General features: G+C 39.8%; 1 protein-coding gene across 1 annotated transcript; it reads left to right on the top strand.

Moving 5' to 3' along the window:
- Positions 1–27454, top strand: rasa1a (RAS p21 protein activator (GTPase activating protein) 1a). Its single transcript, XM_088008937.1, has 25 exons — positions 1–1263; positions 17462–17614; positions 18929–19064; positions 19806–19876; positions 20373–20490; positions 20907–20938; positions 21155–21207; positions 21349–21499; positions 21663–21741; positions 22055–22178; positions 22277–22433; positions 22534–22621; positions 23087–23167; positions 23426–23583; positions 23676–23752; positions 23832–24004; positions 24087–24246; positions 24525–24667; positions 25262–25377; positions 25473–25559; positions 25687–25754; positions 25855–25943; positions 26023–26100; positions 26298–26432; positions 26523–27454. Exons 1-25 carry the CDS (start codon positions 770–772, stop codon positions 26604–26606), a joined length of 3105 nt encoding a protein of 1034 aa, XP_087865063.1. The 5' UTR covers positions 1–769; the 3' UTR covers positions 26607–27454.
- Positions 27455–27498: the final 44 nt, after the last annotated feature.

The raw sequence follows: 27498 nt of genomic DNA on the forward strand, positions 1-27498 counted from the left end.
TTGACGAGCTAACACCGATTGAAGATGAAATGGATTAAAGTTTCTACGCTCGGCGTTCACTTAGCTGCGTCTGCTTTGTGATTGAAGAAGAGAGGCAGAGGGAGGGGAGAGAAAAAGCAGCAGAGCAGCAGCGGGCAACAAGCCACCAGCCCTGAAACCCAGAAATAACAGCGTACTTAGCGGGAATGATCAAGAAAGCATAACTTTTGCACAACAGAATTCATTTTTCAAGCCTAAAACGACATATAATTCAAAGAATTAGGCGACAAGGATTGGCCGTTTTCGGTTTTTATTTTAAGGCACCGAACTAAGAACGAAAGAAAGCAACAACACTGGAAAAAAGACGGGGATTACACACAACAGTGACAATAAAACACTCCTCGAGAAGTGGTCTGCCTGGTCTAAGGGTGAGGTCCGAATTAAAAACAGAAAAAAAAATCGGAAAACAGGTATTTTTCTGAGCATATTGTGCGTGGTTTATTTCCAAGTACCGTTTCTGTGTGAACTTTAAACTCAGGAAACAATGAAGACCTAGTCAGCAAGAACTCATCAAGTGTCTCGACGCTGCTAGCGTTAGCGAGCGAAGGGGCTGCAAAGCTAAGGGAGCTAAGTTAGCTGTTGGCTAACGTTAGCTTGCTAGCTAAACGTGTTTTTTCAGAAACTTTTCGTGTTGTTTCCACGAAGCCCAAACACTGAAGGATTATTCTGAGGACAGAGGGGAAGGGCAGGTTCCCTTCTGGACTTTTCCCCCTCTGCGTACTTTTCTAACATGATGGCTACAGAGGTCAGCAGTGAGGATGCGGGTTCGGTCACGACAGGGACAGGGGTGGCAAGCGGAGGAGGAGGCCCGGAGACGGCCCCTTTTCCCTACTATCCTAAGCATAACAGAGTGCGAGTCACCGATCTGGGACAAGAACCGACCCAAACCACCCGCCAACATTCAGACACTTCTCCGGACTCGCTTCCCGACACAAGTATCTCTCCGGTGCCTGGTGGAGATATAACGGGATCAGTGCTCTCCGCAGCTGGGAGTGGTGGACAGGCAGTTTTCCAAGGAACCAACTCAGGGACAAGGGGCGGCATGTGCAACTCTCCCACCTCGGAGAGTCCAACCAGTCGGAGTTCACCCACATCTACAGGCCCAGATGGCTCTTCGAGCTTCCCACCTCTGCCACCTGCGCCCCCCATTGATGAAAGCGACCTGCCGGATTGGGGGGATGAGGAAGATTTGGTGTTTCCTCTCTCTGCACCTCCCACGAACCAGTAAGTATGACACCAGTTCAAAACGACGCGCTGTTCTTTGACACCGAGCAATTGTAATTTCACCAACAGCAAGCAAAAAGTTTTTTTTATTTTTATTTTTTTTTTTAATTTGGTGCCGACTTCCTTTCTACTGTTACATACTTGTCTCAGTCTACTAATAATTAAGTTGCAACTGTTTTAAAAGTCTCTAAACATTGCTTCGGCTAATGTGGAAGTTGATATTCAGGATCCGGTAGTATCTGTGATCCTCGATTCACAGTTTCCTGGAGTGCTGCGTATCATTTGCATGTTTGGAATATTTTTTTATCATTTCAGAAGAGGTTCTGGCAGCCGGAAATTAATTTTAATAGTGCAGCTGAAAGTCTGTCTATAAATATGTCCTGGCTTGCTGGTGAAGTGCTCCTTTGAATGACACAGGTAGCCAAGTTTAATAATAAACTTAATAATTACATTTTTGTTCTAAATACTGATGGGTATGACGTAATGGAGAGTGTCTATGAAATGTCCCATGGCAAACCACTCTTTTTCCAAGATAGTTGAGTATGAAAAGATCACAAAGGTAAAAATACAACATGATGAGCATGTTTATGGCGTGAGCCACATAGTCTATCACTGTTTCATACGTTTGACATCAAGGGTTTTGTTAAATCTCTAGTTCACAGTGGAACTGTAATGTCCTCAAACATCAGACAGACCTGAGTGAAGGTTTGGAGTTCCTGTGCATGCTTTTCCAGATTCATGTGCTATCTTCTAAAAAGCAGTGCTTTGAAACACTAACTTTCTGCATGCATGCAGGTTTAAAACAATGCTACATTTGTTCAGGACACTTGCCAACCCGGACATTTTCTACACGCGACAGAACACTCCTTGTTTTTAAGCCTCCAGTTCAAATGAGGCTAGCGCATTATATTACTGTATTACTGTCAAAATGATCAGCCATGTGTTTTGCGAAGGGTCAGGCGTCTTTTGAATTTGAACGGTTCCGATTCCTCGTTTCGATTCCGATTTCTAATGATTCTATTTAGAGACGGGGTTAAAAAAAACATCAACATGGTTTAATTAGGCTAGATAACCAGGTGTTTCAGGATAAAATAGTCTAAACCTCTGAATTAATGTTAACTGTATGAGCTTTTTACCTCATAACTTTACCACGAGTTTTTTTTGACAGAACCATTTCAGGCCAGTTCATTCACAAGCACAACATGTACGTGAATGCACATGTTATGAATCTTTTCACAGGGGGCACACTTTGCAAGAAAACTTTATTTTTGAAAAGCTGATGAAGACACATTTAAACACCAGTGGTGGCATTTCTTGAATAATCTCCACTTTTGGCGGGTTTCTGAAATGGTGAAGAAAAAAATCTGATGGCCATCTGTCATTTTGACAGATCTCACACACACACCACCTCTTGGTGCAGATTCATAAACATTTTCAACTTTATGCACAGAGTACATCATGGCGGCAACTAAACCAATCAATAGAAGGAGAATTAACAAAGCATCATTCCTGATCTGGTCTCAACGTGTCTTGCTATCTGGAAACGATGTGATAAGGAGTTCCACTTCCGCTGAGTGTTTTCGGGATCACGCACCGTTCAGAGTCTCGCCGACTTCTGATCGCTTCAGTTGCAGAAATGTGTCCTGATTTCAAAACTTCTTCAGGGCAGCGAAAAAGTATACATCTTCTTGTCGTGTGATGTTTGGATCGTTGGATATAAAACAAACGGAATTAAAATCGGCTACAATTGAATATATCGTATCATAAAAAAAATGATGGCTAAAAATCGATTATTATGAGTTTTAAAATTTTTTTTAATTTGACCCAGTCAGTCAAAAAAGTCTGATGTACTCGTATCAGTATCTGATGCTGTTGATTTCCCACTCTTGTGGAAGTGGACAGAAAAAAATAAATCTTTTTCTGCAGAGGTACATCTACTACTCTGCTAAATAATATCTAAGCTACAGACTTTTGTTTACAACCAGCTATCGCTTTGAGTCCAGCTCCGTACATGGTGACACCTACAGGATGGTGTCAGCAGAGGAGAAATGTAAATTATGACTAGACAGTTTAAAACCTACGGTTATCGGGTTGTAAATTACCAAGCGTCCAGGCACAACAACTGGCCTCTGTTGTCGTACGGTAACATACCTGTCGGCCACACCTTCAGATCCTGAGCCTCTGTGTGTGTTTGCTTAAAGCCAAGTGTTTTTGTTTAGGCCTGCAGCTATCCAATATTTCAGTAACTCAGTGCTCTACTGTGTAATCCATTAATGAATTAATTGGATTTACATGTGCTACACCGGCGGCTTTTCAGGAAGGTCCCTACATTTAAAGCTGCCCCTTCCTTTTGTTCTGTCATGTGTTTTTATGGACGTGCGTCAGTCCACCACAAAGGATCGACTCAATTAAATATTCATTAGAAATCCTTTCTAGAAGATTTTATTTCAGTAATACAAGGTAATTATTCAGTTATTCACCTCGATCTTGCATATTTTTGTCCAGGAGTTCGTCAGGAGCTTTTTAGCAGCCGGTTACGGGTTTGTTTGTTTTCTCTTCTTATTGTCAGAAGCTTCTGAAGTCTGCATTAGGTGTTTAGCGGAGGCGAAGAAAAACCTGAAACACCGCATTTGGCACAACAGTACGTCCTTTTATAAGTGTCAACATTGTTAAAAAGAGACAGCAATTTCCTCTCCGAGCCTGTTTCAAATCAGTGCATAAAGACACTGGCTCAAAGCCAGCATATTATGTTGTAGGCATTGTTAAATACATCAGTGTGTTTGTATGAAGTTGTTTTGCTGTTGAAAGGTATGGCAGCTTTTAATGTGGAGTAAATTCACTTTACTTTTCCTTGATCTAAAACCCAACCCTTTGGTCAGCTCTGCCCTTTCCTCTTCTGTCAGGCACATGTAAAGTAAACATAAGCAATATATTTTCTTTTTTTTAAACCATTTTCCGATCAGATGCTTATTGTTTTTTTCTCCATTCTCAACGTTTTCTCAATGAAAACGTTGCAGCATTCGATTTTTTTATTTTATTTAAATCTGTGACACTTTCACAAATCCTGTTGGTGAAAGTACAACGTGTCAAAAAAAAGGTGTGTTTTTTTTTTGTTGTTTTTAGCGTACACTGCGATGCTCAGCTACTGGTCGGCACCATAACATTAACAGCTCTAATTGTAGCGCCAGCTGCCACCAAAAACAGGTGACTGCTTTGTGAGAGCTATAATTAGCAAGCAGAAGAGAAATGTAAATAATTATTTGACACTGACAGTTTAATAGTTTGTCAAAGCTGTGGTTACAACAACGCTCCTCCATTTCAATACCACGAAGGTAGCTCGCTTATCAGCCCTACACTTACTGTACATACGGGGTGTGTTGACTTACAGCTGAGTACCTGCCTGGCAAGTTTTGTCTTTGGCATTTGGAAAAAAAAAATAAAAATGCTGGGAGATGAATAGCAAAATAGGAACTTGTGACGTCTCTGCTGAGTGGTCACCCTCGTTACACAGCTTTGTCGTAAAAATAGCCATCTGGAGACTTCACGTTTTCTATATCTGGCATGTTATGACCTGTAAATGTAATGTATCTCCTTGGCGCTATGTCCCAGAGTCATATTTTTATCCAATATTGGTTAGGTAAAGGTTAAATTGGCAGTCAATCTCTAGATTATAGTGTGCATTGTGATTCCTTTTTAGTTGGATTTGACTTGCATGACACACTGTGCCCACTCACCCAGAACACTTTATTTTTAGATCTCTAGTAAAAGACAGGGACATTTCTCTAACATGGTTCCATCCTGGAGAGTATGAAAAACTTATTATTATAAAGCTTTTATTATACACCAGATGGACACTAATCAGGGTTTTGCAGGTGTTACAAATTTTCTTTGAGGTCTGACTTGACAATTTGGCTTTTTAATGCCAGACCTGCTCGACCAGCGTCTTTCTATTGGATTTTTTGCAGATCTTTAACTAGTAACCGTGTAGCAACTATGCTGCAAGTTATTTGATAGATGTAGTGCTTTTGAATTGAGCAGACAATGAAGACTGACTGTCCTGATCAATAAGTGAAATATAGAAAGTAAAAATGCTCTGGTACCCCAGTCAGATTGAGATTGGACTCTGTGTACCTATTTTAAGCTAAACAATAGATTAATCATGTTCTGATTAAGAAAATTCTTTACTCCACTAAATTAGGAGTGAGCAATTATCAGTGAAATTAGTATATTATGTGTTTAAGTTGCTCAAAATGTAAAAAGTTCACAATTAATTCTGAAGTATCTATTACAACTTTTATTTAAAAAAAAAAATCTAAAAGAGTCAAGTTTAAGTCTGATTAGTCTTAGCAAAAATCTTTCTCCTCCCCGTTGAGAATTTCCCATATTTTTTGGACTCTAAGTCGCTCCAGATTATAAGTCGCATTATTTAAAAAATGCGGTATAAAGAGGGGAAAAAAGAACATTAGATGCACCCGACTGCAAGATGCAGGACCAGTCAAACTATGAAAAACGTACAACTTGTAGTGTGGAAAATATGATAATTGGGAAACAGTTTTAAATTAAAAAAAAAAAAACTTTAGCATGTACTACTTTTTATTTGTGGTACTGATTGTATGATGATCAGTTATACTTGGGAATATTGAGCAGTGATCTATTCTAAATAAATAAAGGGTTTAATTTAAGAAAGAAACCAGATTTTGGATCTTGTCAGTTCATCTATTTTACGTTTCACCCATATCGCTCTCATGCTTCTTCCATTCCATCAACACCTTGTCCTGTCAAGCCTGCATCATGGCCTCCGCCACGGCTGAAAGTATTTAAATCTGTTGTAAAACATGTAGCCAACATTTACTGGATGAATGACACCAACTTTGTCACTGCAAGACGTCCGAGCATACTTAAAATTACCTTTAGAGCAGGAACAAAACTAAATAGTAGTTTCCTGTGTCTGTATCACTATGAAGACGGTGTGCTACACAGAATGAGCTAAATATATTTTTGAATTGCATCTGAATTGTAGTTTGCCAGTCCTGGCACAGATGTGTCGAAGAAGAATGAGGTAAATGTTGGTTTATCAAAGTGTAATATTTAACAGCGATATCTCTGTTATCGTCAGGTTTGGGCATCAAGTCTTGAGAATGAATTGGAACCGTTACTAACATGTCAATTCGCCCAGAAACATTCAGATTTTTAAATTTAGATTTATAGGTCGTAGGTTTGATTCCTGGTCCAATATTTTATCTTTTTGTATGTTTATCTTTCATTCTTTCCTATTTTTAATGCACCCCTCTGTCTGGAATAAAGATTTATTCATTTGATTAGAAAAGATTGAATTTATATTTTAGAGTAGGTATGGGATATTTAAGTAGTTGGATAAAAATTGTATAAAAATTCACAATGACATTCAAAAAAGGTAAAAAACTCATGGACTTAAAATTGAGAAGCTGAGAATCATTTAAATTGAAATGATTCCCAAACCTAAATATTATTGCATGATTTCCTGATACTGTGGAGTCCAAGGTGATGGTGTAGTTAAAGAAATTGAGTTTAGCTGGTAATACATTTTTTTTTTCTCCAGAAGACATCCATGTACATTTTGGTAGGAAGGGATTGACTAAAAAACTGAAGTGTGAAAATTTTGACAAATTTCTCAATTGACCCACCCAGTACAATAAATCATTCTGGCTCAGAAAGCACAGTCTCATTATTCTGCCAAGATATGAGCAGGTCAGAAGACAAAAGATAAGCTCTTAACCTGCGTGGTCAATAAAGAAAGCACAGTCTTTACACCTCTGAAGATCTCTGAAATCTCTCTTTATAAATTCTACACAAATGGCCACTGCGACTTTCATTCACAAGTCCACACAGATTTACGTACTCTTGAATAGAGTGTGCGACCTGTGCCCAACACCGTGAGTTCCTGCCACCTTTGGAAACACGCGGGCCTGTGCCTCAGATTAAACTAACAACTCTTTGGGAAATGAGTGGTTGATTTTGAGTTTCCACGAAGATTAGAGGAGATTTTAAGCCATGAAGGGGTTCCCTGATTAGATGGTGGGATTGTAAAACCAGCGGCTGTGTTAATGAGTTTACCTGATTTGCTGGTTGAATGAGGAATATTGCTGCAACCGTATTAATTTAATATCAACACCGTCTTGTTTACCTTTGTGTGGCTAGTAGACGCAGTCTGTAAGGCCGGCACATTGTTACCATTCAGATCATATCCTCTTAAAAAGGTATTTTCCTCCTCGGAAAAGTGGAAGGACTATATTAGTGAGCCTTTTTCAGTCATTACACAAGTATTTGGCTGGTGAGCTCAGCAAATAGTTTATAAAATTACTTATACAGACCTTTGGAAGCTCTTTAAGCTGTTTATGCGTTGATGGAGACATTTCCCACAATCTCAACGCTAATACAGAAAATTGAGTTTCTTAGATGGGGACGCTGACACTTCCAAGTAATGCAAGCGTGTATATAAATCTATGCTTTTATTAGGGCTGTCAAAACTAACACAATAATCCTATGAAAACTCATTGCTTTTAACGCTGTTGATTTTCGTAATGTGTGATCAACGCACAGGCTCCTGTACTTTTTGTGTGCGCTGCAGTTTGGACAATATTTTCTTCTCTTTCAGCATTTAACTTGATGTAAAGAAGTTCTCCAGTTCTGCTCTGAGGCCGTATGGTTTCAATAAGCTCTCAGTGAATCTTCCTCAGGAAAATAAAACTTGCCACGACTATATACGAGTCACTTTCCTCTGTAGAGTCGGGCCTTTTTGTTGTTTGGAGGCGTTTGCGTCAAACGTGAAAACGGCACAAGAATAAGTCTTATTCTAACAGCAGAGTCCATTGTTGTATTTTATGCATTGTACTTTTTTGTTTCCGTGTTTTAATCCCACTTAAAATCTGTTTCCTTTAATTTTCCTCCATGTTTGTAAAACGCAGGTATCTTGTGCAGGGAGTATATGCGTAATAGTAGTACTTGTGACACATTTTTTTTTTTTTTTTGAGAATGTGGCGCCTTTAAAATTCACTCTCACATTTCCTCTGCACGTTTCTGTTGTGATGTAGGTTCTACATTTTATTCATATTGGTCTTAAAAAAAAGGTCTTAAAACTCCTTTATTTGGTAAACCTGCAGAAACCTTCTTAGAGCTGGTTTGTCAGGCGTGCTGGCTGAAAATCCACCCCAAGTTTTCCAGCTGTAAAATCGGTTTTGCACCGGCAAGGCAAAGTCTGTGGTCTGAATGCATTGCTATTTTGTTACACAATATTGTATCCTCATCTGACATTCACACTACCACCATGCTTTTTTTCTACGCCATCCTGTTGTTAAGACTTAATGGTAATGCTAGAATATTTCTGGAACATTCAAATGTTGAGTGACTACAGTACTTACTTTGTACTGCTGCCTGGGAACCACCTCTATTGGGTTGTTGCTGCCTTTGTTAATGTTCTGCTATGAAATTGCACAATTGCCTTGTCATTCATAGCGTTCACACAAATACTAAAGCTTGCTATTACACGATGAAATCATTCGTTTTTTTAGGAGAAAAGAAAAGCAAAAGTTGGAAGAAAATGTGAAGATTTGTAAAAGAACTTCAGAAAAACGTGAAGCACCGAGTCGGTAAAACACGATGAAGAGAAATTGCCGACTCACTTCATGAGGGGAAGCTGTTTCTTTCTGCACCGAACGTGAAAGTGTAGAAGGGTTGAGGCCAAAATAATTCTTATCGCTGGAATACCTGGAGATAATTTTTCATTCAACCAGTAAGGTTTTCTGATTTAAAAAAAAACAAACAAAAAAAACAGCCATTTCTTAATGGATAAACATGCATGAAGATGGGGTAACAAGTTTGGAAAACATTTACATCTTACTAAAAATGGCATATTGAAAAGTTTGTTGTCTCCATTTTAATAATAAATATACTTGAAGTATTTTACAAACAATCTATTTGCTGTTTTAATAAAGCTATTCATTCCCACTAATAAACCATCTGCATCATTTTCAAATGATGGCAGATTCGTTGTAAATGTTTGCATGACGAGTAGGGCTGAAACGATTAATCGTGACCGTGAAACAGTCGTCCACTGCCAAGTTTTTCCATCTGATTTTCAGAATAATCAATAGAATAATCAATAACTAAAACGATCGTTAGTCGCAGCCCTAATAACAGTGCTCGACTAGAAACGTAAGCTTACTTTTCCAGCAGTTGTGCTTTTAGAAATTAAAAGCTCAGAAGGAAAACTGTGTGATTGTCACAGTGAAGCTTATTACCTCTGATTTAATGGTGTTATTTCAGGCAAACTGACTAACAGCAGGAAAGCCAACATGTTGGGTTTCCGCCGTCCATCTTCGTCTGTCTCACTGGCTGGCTAGCGCTGACGCAGATCACTGCTTCGGACACATAGATGGCTCTTGCACTCATCAGTCGGACGTCTGGCACTCGTCCTGTCATCGTCTTGGCTTGCACAAAGTAAACAGCTATGATGGTTCATCTTGCATCATGGGTGCTTTACTGAATCCTGGTGATCATGTGGCTTAAGATTTCCTCATCCGACAGTAGACTCCTTACAGAATACAAGACCAGTAGGTCAATGTAATTCTGACGATTTAAGGACAAAAACAATCTGAAAAGTGTAACGGTACTACTACCAAAAAAAAATAAATAAAAATCGTAAATTATCTCCTGCATCAGTCATCTCCTGCTTGGCTTTATCTGTTGTGTAAACATGAATAGGCAACAATAACAGAAGTTTAGAGGATTTTTAGGCTGGCTGGAGAGTTCATAAACCTAAACGGTGTTTGCATCAAAACGACTTTCATTCATTTCCCAAGTTAGCGCTTGGAGTGAGACTAAAACCACTTTGAAACACTTCAGATGGACAAACTTGTGAGTTTGTGTGTCAATGTTAATGTAGCTGAAGCTCGTGTGTCGGTGTGTTCAAATTTTCATAGGCTGCACCTAAATGGGTATTTTTACATCTGTCTGTTAACATATGCCACTCCCTATCCTTGCCTCCCTGTGGTAGAGAAACCAATAGGCAGCATGCTCAGGATGTGTGCTTTTGAGAGAGAAAGAGGAGCGAGTCGGAGGAAGAGAAATCATTGCAGGATTAAGTGGAGCAAAGACCAGAAGGCTACAGCACCACCGTCTTTCTTTAAACCGACCTTTAAAATGATAAGATCGAGATGTGTCGTTACTGAACTGGTTGATCAGACTGATTAATCAAGTGAATCCACCTGAGCCAGTTTTGGTCTTTGTCGTCTTCCCGTTTGATTGTTCTCCACGGATGTTGCTCGTCGTACCTGGCTTCGAGAGATGACTGTGTCAGGGCTCCAACTGGGGGAAGCCCCAATGCCTTTATTGGATTTAGACATTTCTTTGGTCGTCTTCCCACGCTGGAGCTTGCACTTTTTACCAGGGCAGCAGCGCTATTGGTGGAGTGGATGCACCTTGTGAGAGTACGGGACACAGGAGGGAGATGCAGCAGAGGGCGAACTCGGCGTAAGTGAGGCTTCCACTCAGCCTTGAAGTTTCTTTTCAATCCCCAACATTCATTTATAGCATCGAGTAGAGACGGGCACTCAAAATGTTCTCAGGATGTTTTGAGGTAATTATTGTAGTGATGATAAAAACGTATTAAACAGTTTGTTGGCTCTGAATCCCTCCCAGCAGAACCTCGGCGCCACACTTCTCCAAAAATAAAACTTTAAGAAGTGTAAGTCAATAATATGGATTCAGGATTGCATCTGTTCAATTAAACTCAATAGTTTTTTTGTGCTTTTTTTTATTTTATTTTAAAAAATAAGACATTTTGAACACCTCCTAGAACCACCAAGAGGATAGATTGTTACAAACTGAAAAAGAAGAAATCCAAATCATGCGGTTAGAAGTTATTTTTAGTAGATAAACGTTTTAACCAACTTTTTTTCCCTATTATGATTATTGCTTCTCCTTAGTAGGGTTTTACAATATGCTGTGAATATATCATCACGGTATCAGTGACAGCATTATTAACAGGACAAAGAATCGCATGTATTGCAATAAATCTGATTATATAAACGTCATTGTGGTCACTATCTGGGGTTGGTGAGTGCAATAAACCGAAAGTAGAACAGCATTAACTCTGTAAGCGTTTATTCCAAGTAATACCGTCATCGCAGTGTGGATTGACATCGTCACATATCGTATATTTTTTTCATCTCATGCAGCCCAAATGCCTTTGTCACAATATGTTGTTTTATGAATCAATTTTTAATTGCTTTCTGCACAAAGTTTAAATGTTAATGTGGCTGACTTCAGTACGACGTGATCTTTTCCTGATTTAAAACCTTTAATGCGATGAAGTAAACCACAAACATATCCAACCCCAAATGTTGTGCCAAATACGCCATTTTTAGCCTGTTAATGTAAACAAAAGCAATTTTTATTTCAGTTATTAGCGCTCTGGGCTGCACAGTGGCGCAGTTGGTAGAGCTGTTGCCTTGCAGCAAGAAGGTTCTGGGTTCGATTCCCGGCCCTGGTCTTTCTGCATGGAGTTTGCATGTTCTCCCTGTGCATGCGTGGGTTTTCTCCGGGTACCACAGTCCAAAAACATGTCAGGTTAATTGGCCTCTCCAAATTGCCCCTAGGTGAGAGAGTGTGTATGTGTGTCTCTGTGTTGCCCTGCGACAGTCTGGCAACCTGTGCAGGGTGACCCCGCTTCTCGCCCGGAACGATAGCTGGAGATGGGCACCAGCAACCCTCCCGACCCCACTGAGGGACAAGGGTGTAAAGAAAATGGATGGATGGATTAGCGCTCCAAATGCTGAACATTTGCGACAACGCAGCTAGTCAAATTGATTAGCTGCAGATGTTTGACTGGAGACGATTAATATATCTTCAAACGACTGAATTTGTGACTCATTCATTTGCTGGTTCCACGTGCTTCTGATTACATGACTAATGACTGAGCTCTACTTTACCTTTAAATTCTTTATTTAGTTGTTTTTCTGTTTGCTACAGATTGTTCCTTTAAAATAAATGTAATAAAGGCTTATTGTAGGACGTAGGAAGTCCTGTGAAACAACCAATGAGCCTTTTGGTGTTTGATCCACGTCGATGGTTTTTCAAGATTGGCAGGTGAAAGGGGACGCTAATTTTTCTATGCTGCATATCTGACCGTTAAAGACTGGTTATATCTGTAACTGTGATGCAGAAGTTGCCTCTATTGTTGTGATTTCCAGTTGAGCCTCGACTGTGCAGCTAAAGATTTTGTTTTGTAGATAGTCAAATAACAAGGGAAGTTAAACTATACGCGTCATTTGTTGGTGTCGTACAAAAACCTCCCATAAAAATACATTGACTATATACAAAAATATCAGTTGTGCATACAGAGAATGATGACATACAATAAAGTTGGGTTTAATTCATTTTTTGTTGTTTGATTTTGATAAGGGCAGACAGCATGTCTCTTGAGATGTCAAAGTACAGATGCACCCATAGCAACAGTGGAGGACGACATGATAGTTTAATGAGTCAGGCAGACGGACCGACAGAGGCAGAGACGACGTCCACCTCAAGCGAATCACAGCAATTTTTCTGTCCTGTTGCTCTAATTTCCCCCTGAAGACAAGAGTCCAGCTCCAGATTCCGACTCTGTGGTAACAATAAAACGGCACTTAAAATAATGTTTAACTTTAGGCTCGAAGCGTCTCAAAATGTTACCAAGGACTAATTCATTAATTTATGATCCTAGCTCCTCCCCAAAAAAAGCATTAAAGATGCATTCCATTTACTTTCTGGACATTTCTCTTTTAAACAAAATGCTTTGCGGGGGTTGAGAGGGAAATGTGAAATCAGCTGCATTTGCACACGGAGGGCAGGCGAGCGTCAAAACTTGCAAAGCTCAGAAAAAGCTGCCTTCTCTGTTTCCCCAACTGTTCCTCTATTACAAATGTGTTTAATATTATGCAGACTTGAATGTTTCAGTTCAGCTGTGCAGCACTTTGGTGAGAGTTTAAATATAGATTTAAGAGCTGTTCAAAACAAAACAAAACAAAAAAAAAAAAGCAACACAGCACTTTAGCAATGTTTTCATGTTGTTTTTGATTTACCAATTGCAGATTAGTTATTGAGTGATTAGTCTGTAAACCTCTAAAGATCTAAATCCATTTGGATTGAAGCTTAAATGATGGCACACATGTGATCTTGCCTGGTGGTATTCCAGATGTTGCACAGTCACATCTTTGTGAATTACCTAGACGGAGAAGCTGCTTACACACTGTCGAGCTGGTCTGTGTGTGTAATTACCCACATGCAGGTACCAGGACTGGAACGACACGAGAACTCGAGCGCAGCCGCAGTTGCGAAGTTAATAAACGGTGCAGAGCCTCTGGCTGGGCTCCCTCCCCCATGTGGTGACGCAGCCACTGTTGGCCCCTTCCTAAACACACTGCTGCTGCATAGAGATTGGCATTTGGCACACTCTCTTTTGTTTTAATTACTGACTCGTTTTGCTAAACAAGCAAACTGAATTTGATGCTCAGCGATTTGCATTAATCATATTCATGTCTGTTCTAATCAGTTGGTCATAATCTGTATGATCTCCTGTGAGAGCTTCCTCTTTTACAAATGCACTTTGGAAGCGAAGCCCATTAGTTATGGCTGCTCACAGCCTTCAGCTGTGACACTTAAGGAATTTTACTTGCACCGTTCCTTCGCTCAGCAGTAGGGCGCAACAATAAATCGACCAGATTTATCTCGGTGATTGGCTGATATTTAACTGCGAAGCCCATCTTATCCGCTGATCTTATCTGCCTCGGCAAAGGTCTACAAATCAAAAATTGCCAAAAGAATATTAGTCATATACGCTATTGTAGTAGACCATAACAATGTCTGCAGTTACACCTGCTTTTTTTTTTTTTTTTTAGCATTTTTTCATCTTGTTGTCGTTTGTGTGTGTGTTGGGAAGGGGCGGTGGCTGGTCAGGAGGTATTTGTAAAATCACATATTATGATTTTATTTTATAACAGTATCCAGTTGTCTTCCTGTTGTTTGCTAAATGGCAAGAAACGGAATCAAACACCACATCTATGACTTAGAACCATGTGTAGTTAATAGAATAGTTGCATTAAAACCGAATTTCATAATGGCATTAAAAACACTGAAAATTAAAAAAAAAAAAATCTGCTAGCTTTTTAAATGGAAGTTTTTTTTTTTCCATCTTTTGTTGACCATCGGGGGAATTGCTTGCTGAAAAGCTGGCTCGGCTTTACTCAGCGGAGCCAAGATATTTCTGCTCTCCTTGCTACACGTGTGCTGACATGACGGCCCATTCCTGAAACGGATGGTAGAACCATATACTGTAATCTCCATGGTTGAGGTTTACAGTCCGTTCAGTTTACGAATCAACTTTCCAGGTCATGAAGATCTGTGTGTTGTTCTGTGAAATTGTATCAGGATGTTGATTACAAGCCCATCATGACTGTGCTGTTCAGTGTCTGAACGTGTGTTGATGGGTGTCTCTTATTACCGCCGTCTAGGATCATCCCTGCCAATGACACGGCTCATCTTCCGTCGCTCGAACGCTTGTTCGGCTTGAAGCGTCACACTCGGTTCTGTTTCTTTGCATGTTTGCTTCTATTTCCTTGCAGGCATTAAATGGGTAGAAATTTGCTTCCCCCAATGTCATGGATTGCAAATTTATCATACTGTTGTAAGCAATATGTATTTCATGGAGAAGAAAAAAAATTGAACTGTTAACTAATTAATTTTGTGCCACACTTTCAGGCTCCATCTGCCTGTGACATCATATGTTGGCTAAGAGCAACGTTTTCAATGAAATCTTGCCTTTTGAGAGCTTTTTTTTTTTTTTTTTTTTCTTGCATCCAATAGCTGGAAAAGGCTATTCATATATATTATGGAGTCTGTTTTCAAAGCAGAAAAAAACGCTAACACTTTGTAATTGTTTGTCACTTTATACTGTCCTGTTGCATCTCTCAATTATTAAATCATGTAAATTACTCTTATTCTATAGGTCTGCAAGAAAATTTTACACACTTTTTTTTAAGTCACTGTGGCCCTTGAAAGGCAAAGCAGGCATAGGAAATGAAATGTTTAGCAGAATGCCTGCACTGCATAAAATATCAACTATGAAGAGAAGTAAGCTGATGAGGCTTTAGCTCAGTGATATTTGTAGTCAAAAGATTGGTGAAATCTTAATATATATATTTTTCTTCTTGGCGCATACCAGAAATGTTTATGTCCACATTACCTGTTCCTAACATGATGCAAGTTGTCACCTTTAACCCACATTAGAGGAGTTGCACTGAAGTGTGCCAGCCTTGGAAAGCGTTATCAGAAGTGTCAAGGCTTCTGAATGGAGCGGGTTCAAAGCGGATCGGTCGATACCAGGTGCCGTCAGTGTGGGGTAATGGAAAGTCACGTCTCTTTTTGACGTGTGCTTGCTGTTGGGGTTTCCTTTAAGTTTCAGGGAGCACAGACAGAGCGGGACCTCTGCACCATTCTGCTCACATGAGTTTTCAACATTCACAAATACTGGACACTGATGTGTTTGCAGTGGGCAAAGTCACTGGAAAAGTCAACACCAAAGTTGCCATCCAGCAAAACAAAAAAAAAAACAAAAAAAACGTTTCACAAGCAGAAGGGCAGTTCAACAAATCACAATCCTTCCTTTAATAAGTCTTTGAAACTTATTAAATGGTTTTTAATGATTTCACAGTAACATATAAACAAGTTTAAACAACTGACTTAAGTACATGTGACGATGTTATTTTACTTAAAGAGGAAATTCTAGTTTTGAGACAACAATACTAGCGACTGTTTCATCTTTTAGTGACCGCTAACGGTAGGCAGTAAAAATTTGAGGCAGTTCAAATGGCAAAATTAACACTCCAAATGGCACAGATGGTTTTTGGGGTTTGCAAATGGCTAATAAAAAAAAAAAAAAAGATTATTGTTACTATCATGCCATGACTAATTTCAATCATGCTTTTTTTTTTTTCTTCTAGTATTCAGTCTTGATTTAGTGATCGGCTTTTCTTGTCATCAGCCAACTTCTAATGCATTTTAAACTTTTTCATTTGGTGGAGATGGTTTAGAAATTGTGTCGGGTTGACCTGCTCCTGCATGGCTAATACAGTTCTTACTCATACATCAGCTGTGTTTGCACCAACCTCTTACTACGAAACTGGGTTGTAAACCTAACGGAGAAGGGCAGCTTTGTTGTGTTTTTAACATTTAAATATGTTCTGATATTATCACTGTAAAAGTCTGATTGGTTGCTTCACATCAGCAGCAGGAATTGAACCTGGAAACCTGAACCTGGAGCAGGAAAACTGAGCCGCTTGTTAAAGTTGAGCATCTTCCTGTCAAGGCGCATCAATGCAGAGTTGAACCCTGCACGTCTTACGCAGGCTCAACATGGATTACCAAGATTGGCTTGAAGCAGAAGCAATCACAGCTGAATCTTGTTTTTCATGTTGCATTTTATCATTTTGGTTGTTGCAACTGGAGGTTGTTTGAGTCGTTCTTGGCCTACTTCTAGGTAATGTGTGTGTGTGTGTGTGTGTGTGTGTGTGTGTGTGTGTGTGTGTGTGTGTGTGTGTGTGTGTGTGTGTGTGTGTGTGTGTAATACAGTTGCCACTAAAATCTAGCCTGTTTACTTTTTTTTAAAATTTTCCTTCATGTTGATGCTATTTCTGTTTATTCTTGTTCTGTACAACTGCACCGTTTCTCATTTTAATGATATAAAAATCCCAGCAGTTCTCCTGCTGGTTGTGCTTTCTTTGTCAGCACACTATCAGCAGCCTAATGATTGAAAGCATATTTTATCATGTTTTCTTTACAAGCACAGACCTGTGCTCCCTAAACCAAGTGGAAGCCACTTAGGTCTCTTGTGAAAAGAGCTGCTGCTGCTGCTGCACCTCGTTCTATCTTACTGCTATACTTTTTTTTTTTTTTTTTATTACTTTTTTGACCTATTTTTAGAAGAGCAAGTTGTCAAAAGAAAAAAATAATAGAAAAACATGTTAAACTTTTAACATTTGGTAGTTAAAACTCAAAGAATAGCTCCTGCATTTACATTTTAAGGGCTTCATGTAGTTTATTCTTCCATTTAAAAGTAGTAACTTATGAATGTTATGTCTTTTTTTTTTTTTCTTCCTTTATTCATTCTGCTATTTGTCGTCTTCAGGTGGTACCATGGCAAACTAGACCGAACCATTGCAGAGGAGCGTTTACGCCAGGCCCGGACCCCTGGCAGCTACCTCATCAGGGAGAGTGACCGCCGGCCCGGTTCATTTGTCCTGTCTTTCCTCAGTATGACCAATGTGGTCAACCACTTCAGGTACGTCAGAGTGCTTTAAAAGGTTTTTATTAGTTGGAACAATTAAAATTAGCCGCAGTGCATGCTAATTTGGAGTATTAACACAAAGTATTTATATTTCATACATTACACAGACACTTTCAGGAGTTTCTGTTCTGCAACAACATTTTCAATTTTAAAGCTATTTTGTGGAATTGTCCTGATTGATTTGGCCTAAATATGGCAGCGTATTAGCTGGCAGGCTTGAGCCATAATCAACATAATATTCTGAAAATGTCTTGGTTCTTTGTCACAGCAACACTCACAATGGACACAGAAATGTTACCAAAAATGTTTTTATTCGTGTCAAATCTCAGACTCTTGTTCAGTCATACGAAGGGGTTGATGGCTGTAAATAGAAAAAAAGATTTTTCCGGTGATTGGGTGGGCGTAAATAATTTTATTTTTGCTAAGCAAAAATAAAAAACAAAAACAAAAAAAAAAAACACCAAGTTGTTTTATATTTTTATTCATTTTCTTTAAAAAAATATTATTTAATTAACTTTGGAGATATATCAGAAACATTTCTGTTACAAACACATTTCTTTGTTGCTATCTAACTGTAGATTGATATTTAAAAATGAGCTTTTACTTAAAATGTAGTTAAGAAAAGTAACATTGACTGTATCCACATAAATTATCTTATTTTTTCACAGATGTAGTTATTTTAAGTGACCCTTTTTTGAATATAATTAGTCAGAATCTCACATTGGGGTTATTGAGTGTATCCTATATTGAGACCACAGTTGATCTGTAATAGTTTTGTCTTTAAGCTTAGATAAAAACATAATCAATAGTCAGTAGATGTAAATTAAACAAAAATCCAAATATAAATCTAACGTCATGCAAAAGTAAAGTTAAAAAGAAAAAAAAAAAAACTGAAAAATTTTGTTAAATTTCTTAAAAAGGCTTGTTTTATTTACAAAACGTCCTTTTTATGCTACGATTCTACAAGCAGGCTGCTCTCTAAGCAGTCTTTGGTTGCTAAGTGGGTATCTATGAGGACAACATGAATGACATCATGCTTTTGTTGTGGCACATTTTTACACACATTCACCAAGCTACTCCTCGCACGCACGCACGCACGCACGCACGCACGCACGCACGCACGCACGCACGCACGCACGCACGCACACACACACACACACACACACACCTCCTCCCCCATGCTGTTTGTGGTGAAAGTTTGTTCATTGGGTCCTACATGAATAAAAAGTGAGATTGATGAACCGATTAGAACTGAAAGAACCTGTGGTTAAAGATCTGCTGTCGCTTAATGTTGTTTTTGTTTTCCAGGATAATCGCCATGTGTGGGGACTATTACATTGGTGGTCGACGGTTCTGTTCTCTATCAGACCTGATTGGTTACTACAGCTATGTGTCTTGCCTATTAAAAGGAGAGAAGCTCCTATCACCAGTGGCACCTCCAGAGGTGAGACTGACTTCACAGCTTTAAATATATGATTGGTCTTTTTTTTTTTTTTTTTAATAGATTATTGTGTCAAAGGAGTTCTTCCTCACTTATTGCACTTTGTGAGAATCCTGGAAAAGTGTCAAATTTGCAAATAGGGTATGCGTGATATTTCGACCCTCTATTACTGTGAGCCATATTCCAGCATTAGTGAAATTGTCCAGATTTCCCATTAATGCCACATTATTATCTTTTAAAATCAGTAAATCTCTTTAATGTTTCTTGTAAAAATAAAGAGCAGTCCAATGGGAATGAGAAGAAATTTCCCTTGATAATTTGGATCTGTTATCATACAAAAGCTCGTGAAACTTAAACCTCCAGATAACTTTGTGCACGAGGGACGTTAAATCTCTTGGAATCTCATCAAAAGTTATTTTTCATATGAATTGTGTTAAAGTTGGGGAAAAGTGGATGGAAGTATATTAATATATTTTTAGGATGACTGAAAAGGAATAGTGATTTGTTTTCTTCTGCTTCTTTTGTTCCCCACCCACATTGTACAAGAAATTATCCTCTTATTCCCTTGTTTTTTCTTTTGCCGACAGGGAGGTCATTTGAGGCAAAGCTAATGCTAATCATATTTTCATGCTGTATTGCCTTAAATAAGTTGAAACTTATTTAGTAAAATCAGTTTTGACCAAACAAATGATTGATGATTTTGGAAGATCAACGCTGAGAGTTTGTCCTTCTTATTTTCCACAGCCTGTAGAAGACAGGAGGAGAGTCAGGGCCATACTTCCATACACCAAAGTGCCAGATACCGATGAGATCAGGTAAACACTTATTAGACAAATCAAAAATTGAATGTCTTTTTTTTTTTTTTTTTTGTCCCATTCGGATTTGTTCTTAGAAGCACTTTCATTACTGTGAATTACACTCACACTCACACACACACGAGCACAGAGATCCCAGGCAGAGAAGGAAAACATCTGCCTGTTTTGCTCACAAAGAACAGCCTGATTTTGTGGAATGCTTCAGCGACCTGCAGAGAACATCATCTGACTTATTGAAAAGCAGTTGTTAAGCTGCAACGCGCGCACTCACTGATGCTCCCATCTGTGTCCCTCATTTCCTAAATCTGATAAACATCTGTCTAAAGTCAGGCAGAAAAGTCGGCATGCCTGCAAGCCTTAAGCTCTGCAGTGCAGACGACGTGCAAAATCTACCTCCGTTTTAAGCCGCAGGAGACACCTGCTGGCCGCAGTGTAGGACCATCGTCTACACAAAACGAGGAGCTTTGTCATGGCATTTTGACGTGTGTGCCCACAGCTTTCTGAAAGGAGACATGTTCATTGTTCACAACGACCTGGAGGACGGCTGGATGTGGGTCGCCAATGTTCGCACAGAAGAGCAGGGGCTCATAGTGGAGGATCTGGTGGAGGAGGTGGTAAGTGAAACACGTAGATGATAATCTTGAATAACGATTACAACAATTTCCTGAAGTTTGCACAAAAAGGCCCCGACAGAATAGAAGATATTGGCTATTACAGTTGACATAAAGTCGTTTATAACATTCATTATTTTGTTATAGACTTAAAAGTAGACTGATAAATGTGGCATAAGTAGCAAGAAATTGTAAGTGCTTATTCCACATGGTATCTTGCTCTTTACAAAGTAACATAAGTATAAGGAGCTGATATTAGCTAATGACTCTCTGCTAGTCATTAGGTAACATCAGCTACCCACACCTGTTGCAAAGCGCAGCAACAGGTGTGGGTAGTTTAGAGAAGTCTCCCTGAATGCTCCCTGCAGCAGGAGAAAAGTTTCAAAACAATAAGTTTGTGTTTGCATGTTGTCTTGCAGGGCCGGGAGGAGGACCCACACGAGGGAAAAGTGTAAGCTGCTTGATCCCTGGAAAAAAAAAAAAAAAAAAAAAAAAATATATATATATATATATATATATATATATATATATATATATATATATATATCATTTTTAACTATTAACGTTTTGTGAAGAACAGATTTACAATTCCTGAATATTTTAACACGGGTGACGTGTGATTAATTCAGTTCCTCTTTTTCCTGTCATTTTGAATGTTCACCTTTAGTTGGTATCATGGAAAGATCACAAAGACGGAGGCTTACAACCTTCTTATGTCAGGTAGCATTTTCTTTACTTTCTGCTGAGTTAGAGCTGTCACTACAGCAGTTGTTTGTTCTTTCTCACAAATATCTGATTATATGAACTATGTATAGTGTAGTTTTTATGAATTTGTCTCCCTCACCCTTTGCGATGTCTTAGTTGGCCAGGTTTGCAGCTTCCTGGTCCGACCATCAGACAACACACCCGGGGACTACTCCCTCTTTTTTCGCACTAGTGAAAACATCCAAAGGTTCAAGATCTCCCCGACTCCAAACAATCAGTACATGATGGGAGGGAGGTACTACAACAGGTACGTCTGCCATGCTGGAATGCATTTGGCATTAATCACGCCTTTTGACTAAACATTTGCCATGCACAGCTTCAGCTTGCCTTGTCCTTTGGAACTGAGTCAGTTTGTCTTCCATTCAATGTTTGTCTGTTCTTTTTTTTATTTATTTTTTGCTCTGCTGCAGCCTTGACGATATCATTGACCATTATAAGAAAGAACAGATTGTTGAGGGCTACAACCTGAAAGAACCCGTTTCCATACAGGTAAGCACAAGAAGTGATTGTGTAATTAAAGTAAGATCAGTTGAGAAAAGCTCCTGGTAAAGTAAAGACGCAAATATTTCCAGCCATCTCATACTCTGGTTAAAAGAAAATACAAAATCTGAATTTGTCTGCATACTTTAACAAAGCTGTGAAAACAGTTAATGAAGAAATATCCATGCAACATTTTTCTGTTGGAGCTGTAGACGTTCGAATTGTCTCTGATGCAACATTTAATGGCTTTGTGAATGAAAGAGGAGTATTTTTGTTTCTCATAGTTATTTTGTAATTTGGGTGGATTTGTCTTCTTACGCAGCACCAGGAGCAAGTACTAACTGACATAACGGATGGGAGGGAAATTTATAACACTATCAGACGGAGAACAAAAGATGCTTTCTACAAAAACATAGTCAAAAAAGGCTATCTCCTCTTCAGCAAAGGTATCTGTCTTTGTCCAGCTCCACTAGTGGTTTCCTATTATTTGCAAATTCTGTCAGTCGCATAAGGCAGGATTCTAAGTTTCCCCCTATGATTTTAGGAAAAGGAAAAAGGTGGAAGACCCTTTACTTCATCCTGGAAGGCAACGACGCACAGCTCATCTATTTTGAGAGCGAGAAGAGAGCTACCAAACCCAAAGGGCTGATAGACCTAAGTGTGTGCTCCGTGTATTGTGTGCACGACAGTCTGTTTGGCAGGTGCTGATGGCAGTTTTCCAGAAAACAAGACGTGAGATAATGGCTTTACCTAAGCAAAAAAAAAAATTGTAAAGCTTTGTTTTCTGTTTGACGTTTTCAGGCCAAACTGTTTCCAGATTGTTGTCCAGCACTTTAGTGAGGAACAGTACATATTCTACTTTGCAGGAGAGGTCCCAGAGCAGGCGCAGGTAAATAAAGCTTCAGCTTTTTCATCAAAAGTGTAACAATCTTGCCGTTGTCCAGATGCCATGTTTGCTAAAATTGCTGCCTCGGTTGCTAAAACACAAAGCGTTCGGCTGTTTGCAAGATGCCTCAAATGCAGGTCTGAAATTATTAGCAACGGATTGAGCAAGTCTTGATTCTAGAGAAGTAAATACATTTATTTAGCACTATATTATGTGACACACTTTTAGTAATATGATCTCATTGTCTTAAAAGAAAGAAATGCCAGAATTGAACCTTAAAGTGAGTCACAAGGGATGGACCCAACCTTTACTGCTGTTTACCAAAACGTGCTCCAGGTTGCAGATCACAATGAGTAGAAACTGTTTTTATAATTTTATACAAAAAATGTTTATGTATCTATCATGCATTTCTTTCAGTTTTGTCATTTTGCGTCTCTCGGATGGCATAACATCGCTCTGTTTTTGCAGGATTGGATGAAATGCCTTCAGACGTTCTGCAGTAACCTAAGAAAAACCACTGTACCGACTTCAAACAAAAGGCTCCGGCAGGTACGCTTTGTGTTCCTTAAAGTGCAGCAAAACAGTTGATGGTCGCACCAATGAAAAGAGATAATTGCTCTCAAAAATCCTTCATTTTGACGATTTATTTGTCAGTCTCACTAAACTAGTGATCGTCTGCCAATGCCTGTACCGCACAACACACGCTAGACCTGCTTATGTACTCTGAAAAGCGTCGCCTTGTACATGTTATGAATTTGCCCATCCGTAGCATTTTGTGTGTGTGTGTTGATGACTTTTGTCTCTCAGGTGAGCAGCCTGGTGCTGTATGTGGAGGAGGCCCACAAGCTGCCGGTGAAGTATTTTACCAACCCTTACTGCAACATCTACCTGAACAGCGTCCAGGTTGCCAAGACGCAGCCGCGAGAAGGGCAGAATCCTGTCTTCACCGAGGAGTTCATCTTCGAGTAAGCGTGTGGGACTCCCCACCTCGTTTTGTTCTGTTAACTTTTGCAGAATTACAAACCGTGTGTGTGTTTGTTTTTTTCCCTCACTTTAGTGATCTGTCCAGTGAAGTAAACAGATTTGAAATCAGTCTGGGCAACAAAACAAAGAAGAACAAAGAAAGCGACATCTGTAAGTACGGCGGTCATTACTGCGGCTTTTTATTCCCTTCCTTGTTTCACAACTCGCTTATTTGACGCGTCCCTTGCAGTGTTCATGCGGTGCCAGCTGGGTCGCTTGCAGAAGGGTCAGATGATTGACGAGTGGTTCCCGCTGAGCTCCCACGTCCCTCTGAAGGGGATCGAGCCGGGATCGCTGCGCGTGCGCCACCGCTACTCCATGGAGAAGATCATGCCGGAGGAGGAGTACAGTGAATTCAAAGAGGTCCGACTCATTGTGAAGTTCCTCCAACGGCAGTCTCGTCTCAGTGCCAGCGATGTCCATTGACCCAAAGTGTTCTCTGCAGATGATCCTGCAGAAAGATTTCCACGCAATCTACGCTTTGGCCAACGTTTGTGGTCAGGACCGCACGTTACTGGCCAGCCTCCTCCTGCGGATCTTCAGGCACGAGAAGGCTGAAGCGCCTCTACTGAGGACGCTCAACGACAGAGAAATTAACATGGAGGGTAAGAATCACAAATGTGGGGGATTAAACTCCTGCAAAAACAAGCAACGATCATCTGGATCCAAGAATCGGTTAGCTGCCTCCTTCAGGAATTTGGATAAACATGAGGGGATTGTTCACAGTGAGGGCATGCTGTCACAAGTCGTCTTGCAGCTTAGCAATACTCTTCATTGTTTCGCAGGATTTAGCACTTTTTTTTTGTTGTGTGTGATGTAAACTGAGGAATGTGTGTGACGGCAGCAATTTGTATAACATCTCACGTTTGCGGGCCTTTACCAGATGAGGCAACAACGTTGTTCAGAGCAACTACGCTGGCCAGCACGCTCATGGAGCAGTACATGAAGGCCACGGCCACGCCCTTCGTCCACTACGCGCTGAAGGACACCATCCTCAAAATCATGGAGAGCAAACAGTCGTGTGAGGTAACTATACAAGAAACTCCCAGCTGCTGCACCGTAACTCATATCTGTGAGAGTTTGTGCATTGTGAAATAAAATATAGTTGCACTATTAGTTCCTTGCAGAAAAAGAAAAAAGTAAATAAAAATCATACTTCTTGCTCTTTTGTCACATTTTGCTCTGTTGCAACAAGTATATAATCATGGAGGATTTTCTATGAGACCTATAAGGTAATGCCTGTTTTGAAGTTAAAGGAAACCGATTTTCTTTATGTGCAAAAAAATATGAAAACTGCATCTGATGTTTGCATTTAGTCTCATTTTCTTTGAGAAAGGTAAATGAATTCTGCCATCTCCAACTGCCTTGATCTGTTTCACACAGAAGAATGAGCAAAACCTTTAGGGTCTATATGTGCAGGTCCAAATCAAGCAAAAGGCAGGTTTACAGGCTTTCCAGTTTTATACCACTTTTAAAATCTACACAACATTGTGTTGGTTTAAATAAAACCCTAGTAAAAGACAACGGAGTGGGATTGCAACATGAGAAAATGTGAAAATTCGTTCATCATAGTTGTAAAGAATTACAATAACTAATTTCCAGTTGTCCCTCTGTGTTAAGTTAAATCCTTCCAAACTGGAAAAGAATGAGGACGTTAGTACCAACCTGACTCACCTTCTCAACATATTGTCGGAGCTTGTGGAGAAGATCTTCATGGCTGCGGACATCCTACCGCCGTAAGATCAGAGGCAAAAACACAGAATGAGCTGAGGGATATTTCTGTGAAAGCTGTATTAAAGTTGAATGATCCATTTTGTATCGGTCTCTCCAGGACGTTAAGATTCATCTATGGCTGCCTGCAGAAGTCTGTTCAGCAGAAGTTCCCCAGCAACCACACCATGCGGACAAGGGTTGTGAGGTAAACCTGCGAATCATGTAGGGCAAAACATTATTAGATCTAAAAGCCACATGAGATATTTCTGCAGTCACACAGTAAGTGGTGTGTCCCACTTACTGTGTGAGTAAACAGTTTTTTTTTTCTCTAGTGGCTTTGTCTTTCTAAGGCTGATCTGCCCTGCCATTCTCAACCCCAGAATGTTCAACATCATTGCTGGTGAGCATCTGTTGAAAAACAGTTTTCTGTTTAACATCACACAGATGATGCAGTGTGTGTGTGTTTTTTTTTTTTTTTAAACTTCCTCTTCTTTTCACAGACCCTCCATCTCCAACAGCAGCCAGGACCCTCACACTGGTGGCCAAGTCTGTCCAGAATCTGGCCAACCTGGTTGAATTTGGTGCTAAGGTCTGAAGCCTTTTCCGTCTGGCTTTGAGTTTCGTAAACATTGATGGTATTTTGATCTTTATTTCTCTCATTTTACCAGGAACCCTATATGGAGGGAGTTAACCCATTTATTAAAAACAACAAGCATCGGATGATCATGTTCCTGGATGAGTTAGGCGTGAGTTTCTTTCGTATTTCTTTTATTATATTTAACAGAGATCAGGACTGGCTCTTAGAAGTAAGCAAGCAACATCCAGCCAAGAAATGGCTGGATGTGTTTTCTGTGACGTGGTTCTGATTCATTCGGGCTCAGAGAGGAACAGAAGCTGTTAATTGAAAGCTAAAGATGATGATGATGATGATCTGCGTTTGTAGAATGTCCCTGATCTCCCTGAACACCCGGAGTCGTTCAGGACGGACCTGTCGCGGGACTTGGCTGCGCTGCACGAGGTCTGCGCCACGCACTCGGACGAGCTCCGCACTCTGAGCAACGAACGGGGCGCACAGCAGGTCAGGCGCCCAGAGCGACGGCTCCACTTTCCTCACAGCTCACGCCCTCGCTCTAGAAAATAATCACTTTCTGCTTCTCTTGTCGTTCAGCACGTACTGAAAAAGCTGCTGGCCATCACAGAGCTCCTCCAGCAGAAGCAGACTCAGTATGCCATGTCCAACAGCAACAGGTAGTACTGCAGCCCTGAGGAGACCTAGCATGCTCTTCCCCCCTCATCACAACGGAACCACTCTCCCATCATGTCTCCGTCTGATAGTCCCACCCATCCTCACCCATCATCTTGTCTCGTTCACCACAAAAAGAGCTATGCAACAGCAGCGTCCGAGTACAACAAGCAACCCGCAAATGGGGAAAAAAAAAAAAAGAAAAAAAAAAACTTGCACCAATGACTGATTGCTACATTTCTCCCCTTTGGACTTTGTTCATAACTGTGATGTGGGTGCGTTTCATTCATTCACCAAGAGGACCAAATATAAGGATTTTATATGGTTTTCTTGTACCTACTGTGCTTTAAAAGGCACAAATTGCCAAAGTTATGGTCCCCTACTTTCAACTCAGTGTGAGGAAACTGACATGAAGAAGCTAGTTCTCTCAACCCCCTTTAATGGTAAACTGGATTCTGAGCAAATATGCTTTTTATACTGTAATTAGTTACTGATTAATTTTAAAGGTTGTGACAATATCTGCAAAACGCTGAAAGAAGCATTTCTGTCTGTTCGTATTTCAAGGTCTTGCAGAAAACCTATGGTTATTTTATATTAATAAATTCTCTTGCTGGAATCATGAGTATATGTGAGATAAGCTGAATTTTTGCCAGGTCATAATTGTATCAGTTATATTTGATTATTTGGCTGCAGCTTTTTTTTTTTGTTTTTTTTTTCTGTTTTAAAACATCCCATTTGCCAGACAGAACACATAATCAAAGAAACCAAGTAAAAGTTTACAGTGGTATTTTTTTTAAATAGTACAGACTGTATAACAGACATGCATGCACTTATTAAACTGTTTCTTTTGTAAAGTAGATTGAGTCATTTATTGTGCCCTCGCAAACGTCCAGACGCTTTC

The sequence above is a fragment of the Poecilia mexicana genome, unplaced genomic scaffold (assembly GCF_051168715.1).
Source record: "Poecilia mexicana isolate PSO_F unplaced genomic scaffold, ASM5116871v1 scaffold_9, whole genome shotgun sequence".
In the NCBI taxonomy this organism is placed as follows: Eukaryota; Metazoa; Chordata; class Actinopteri; order Cyprinodontiformes; family Poeciliidae; genus Poecilia; species Poecilia mexicana.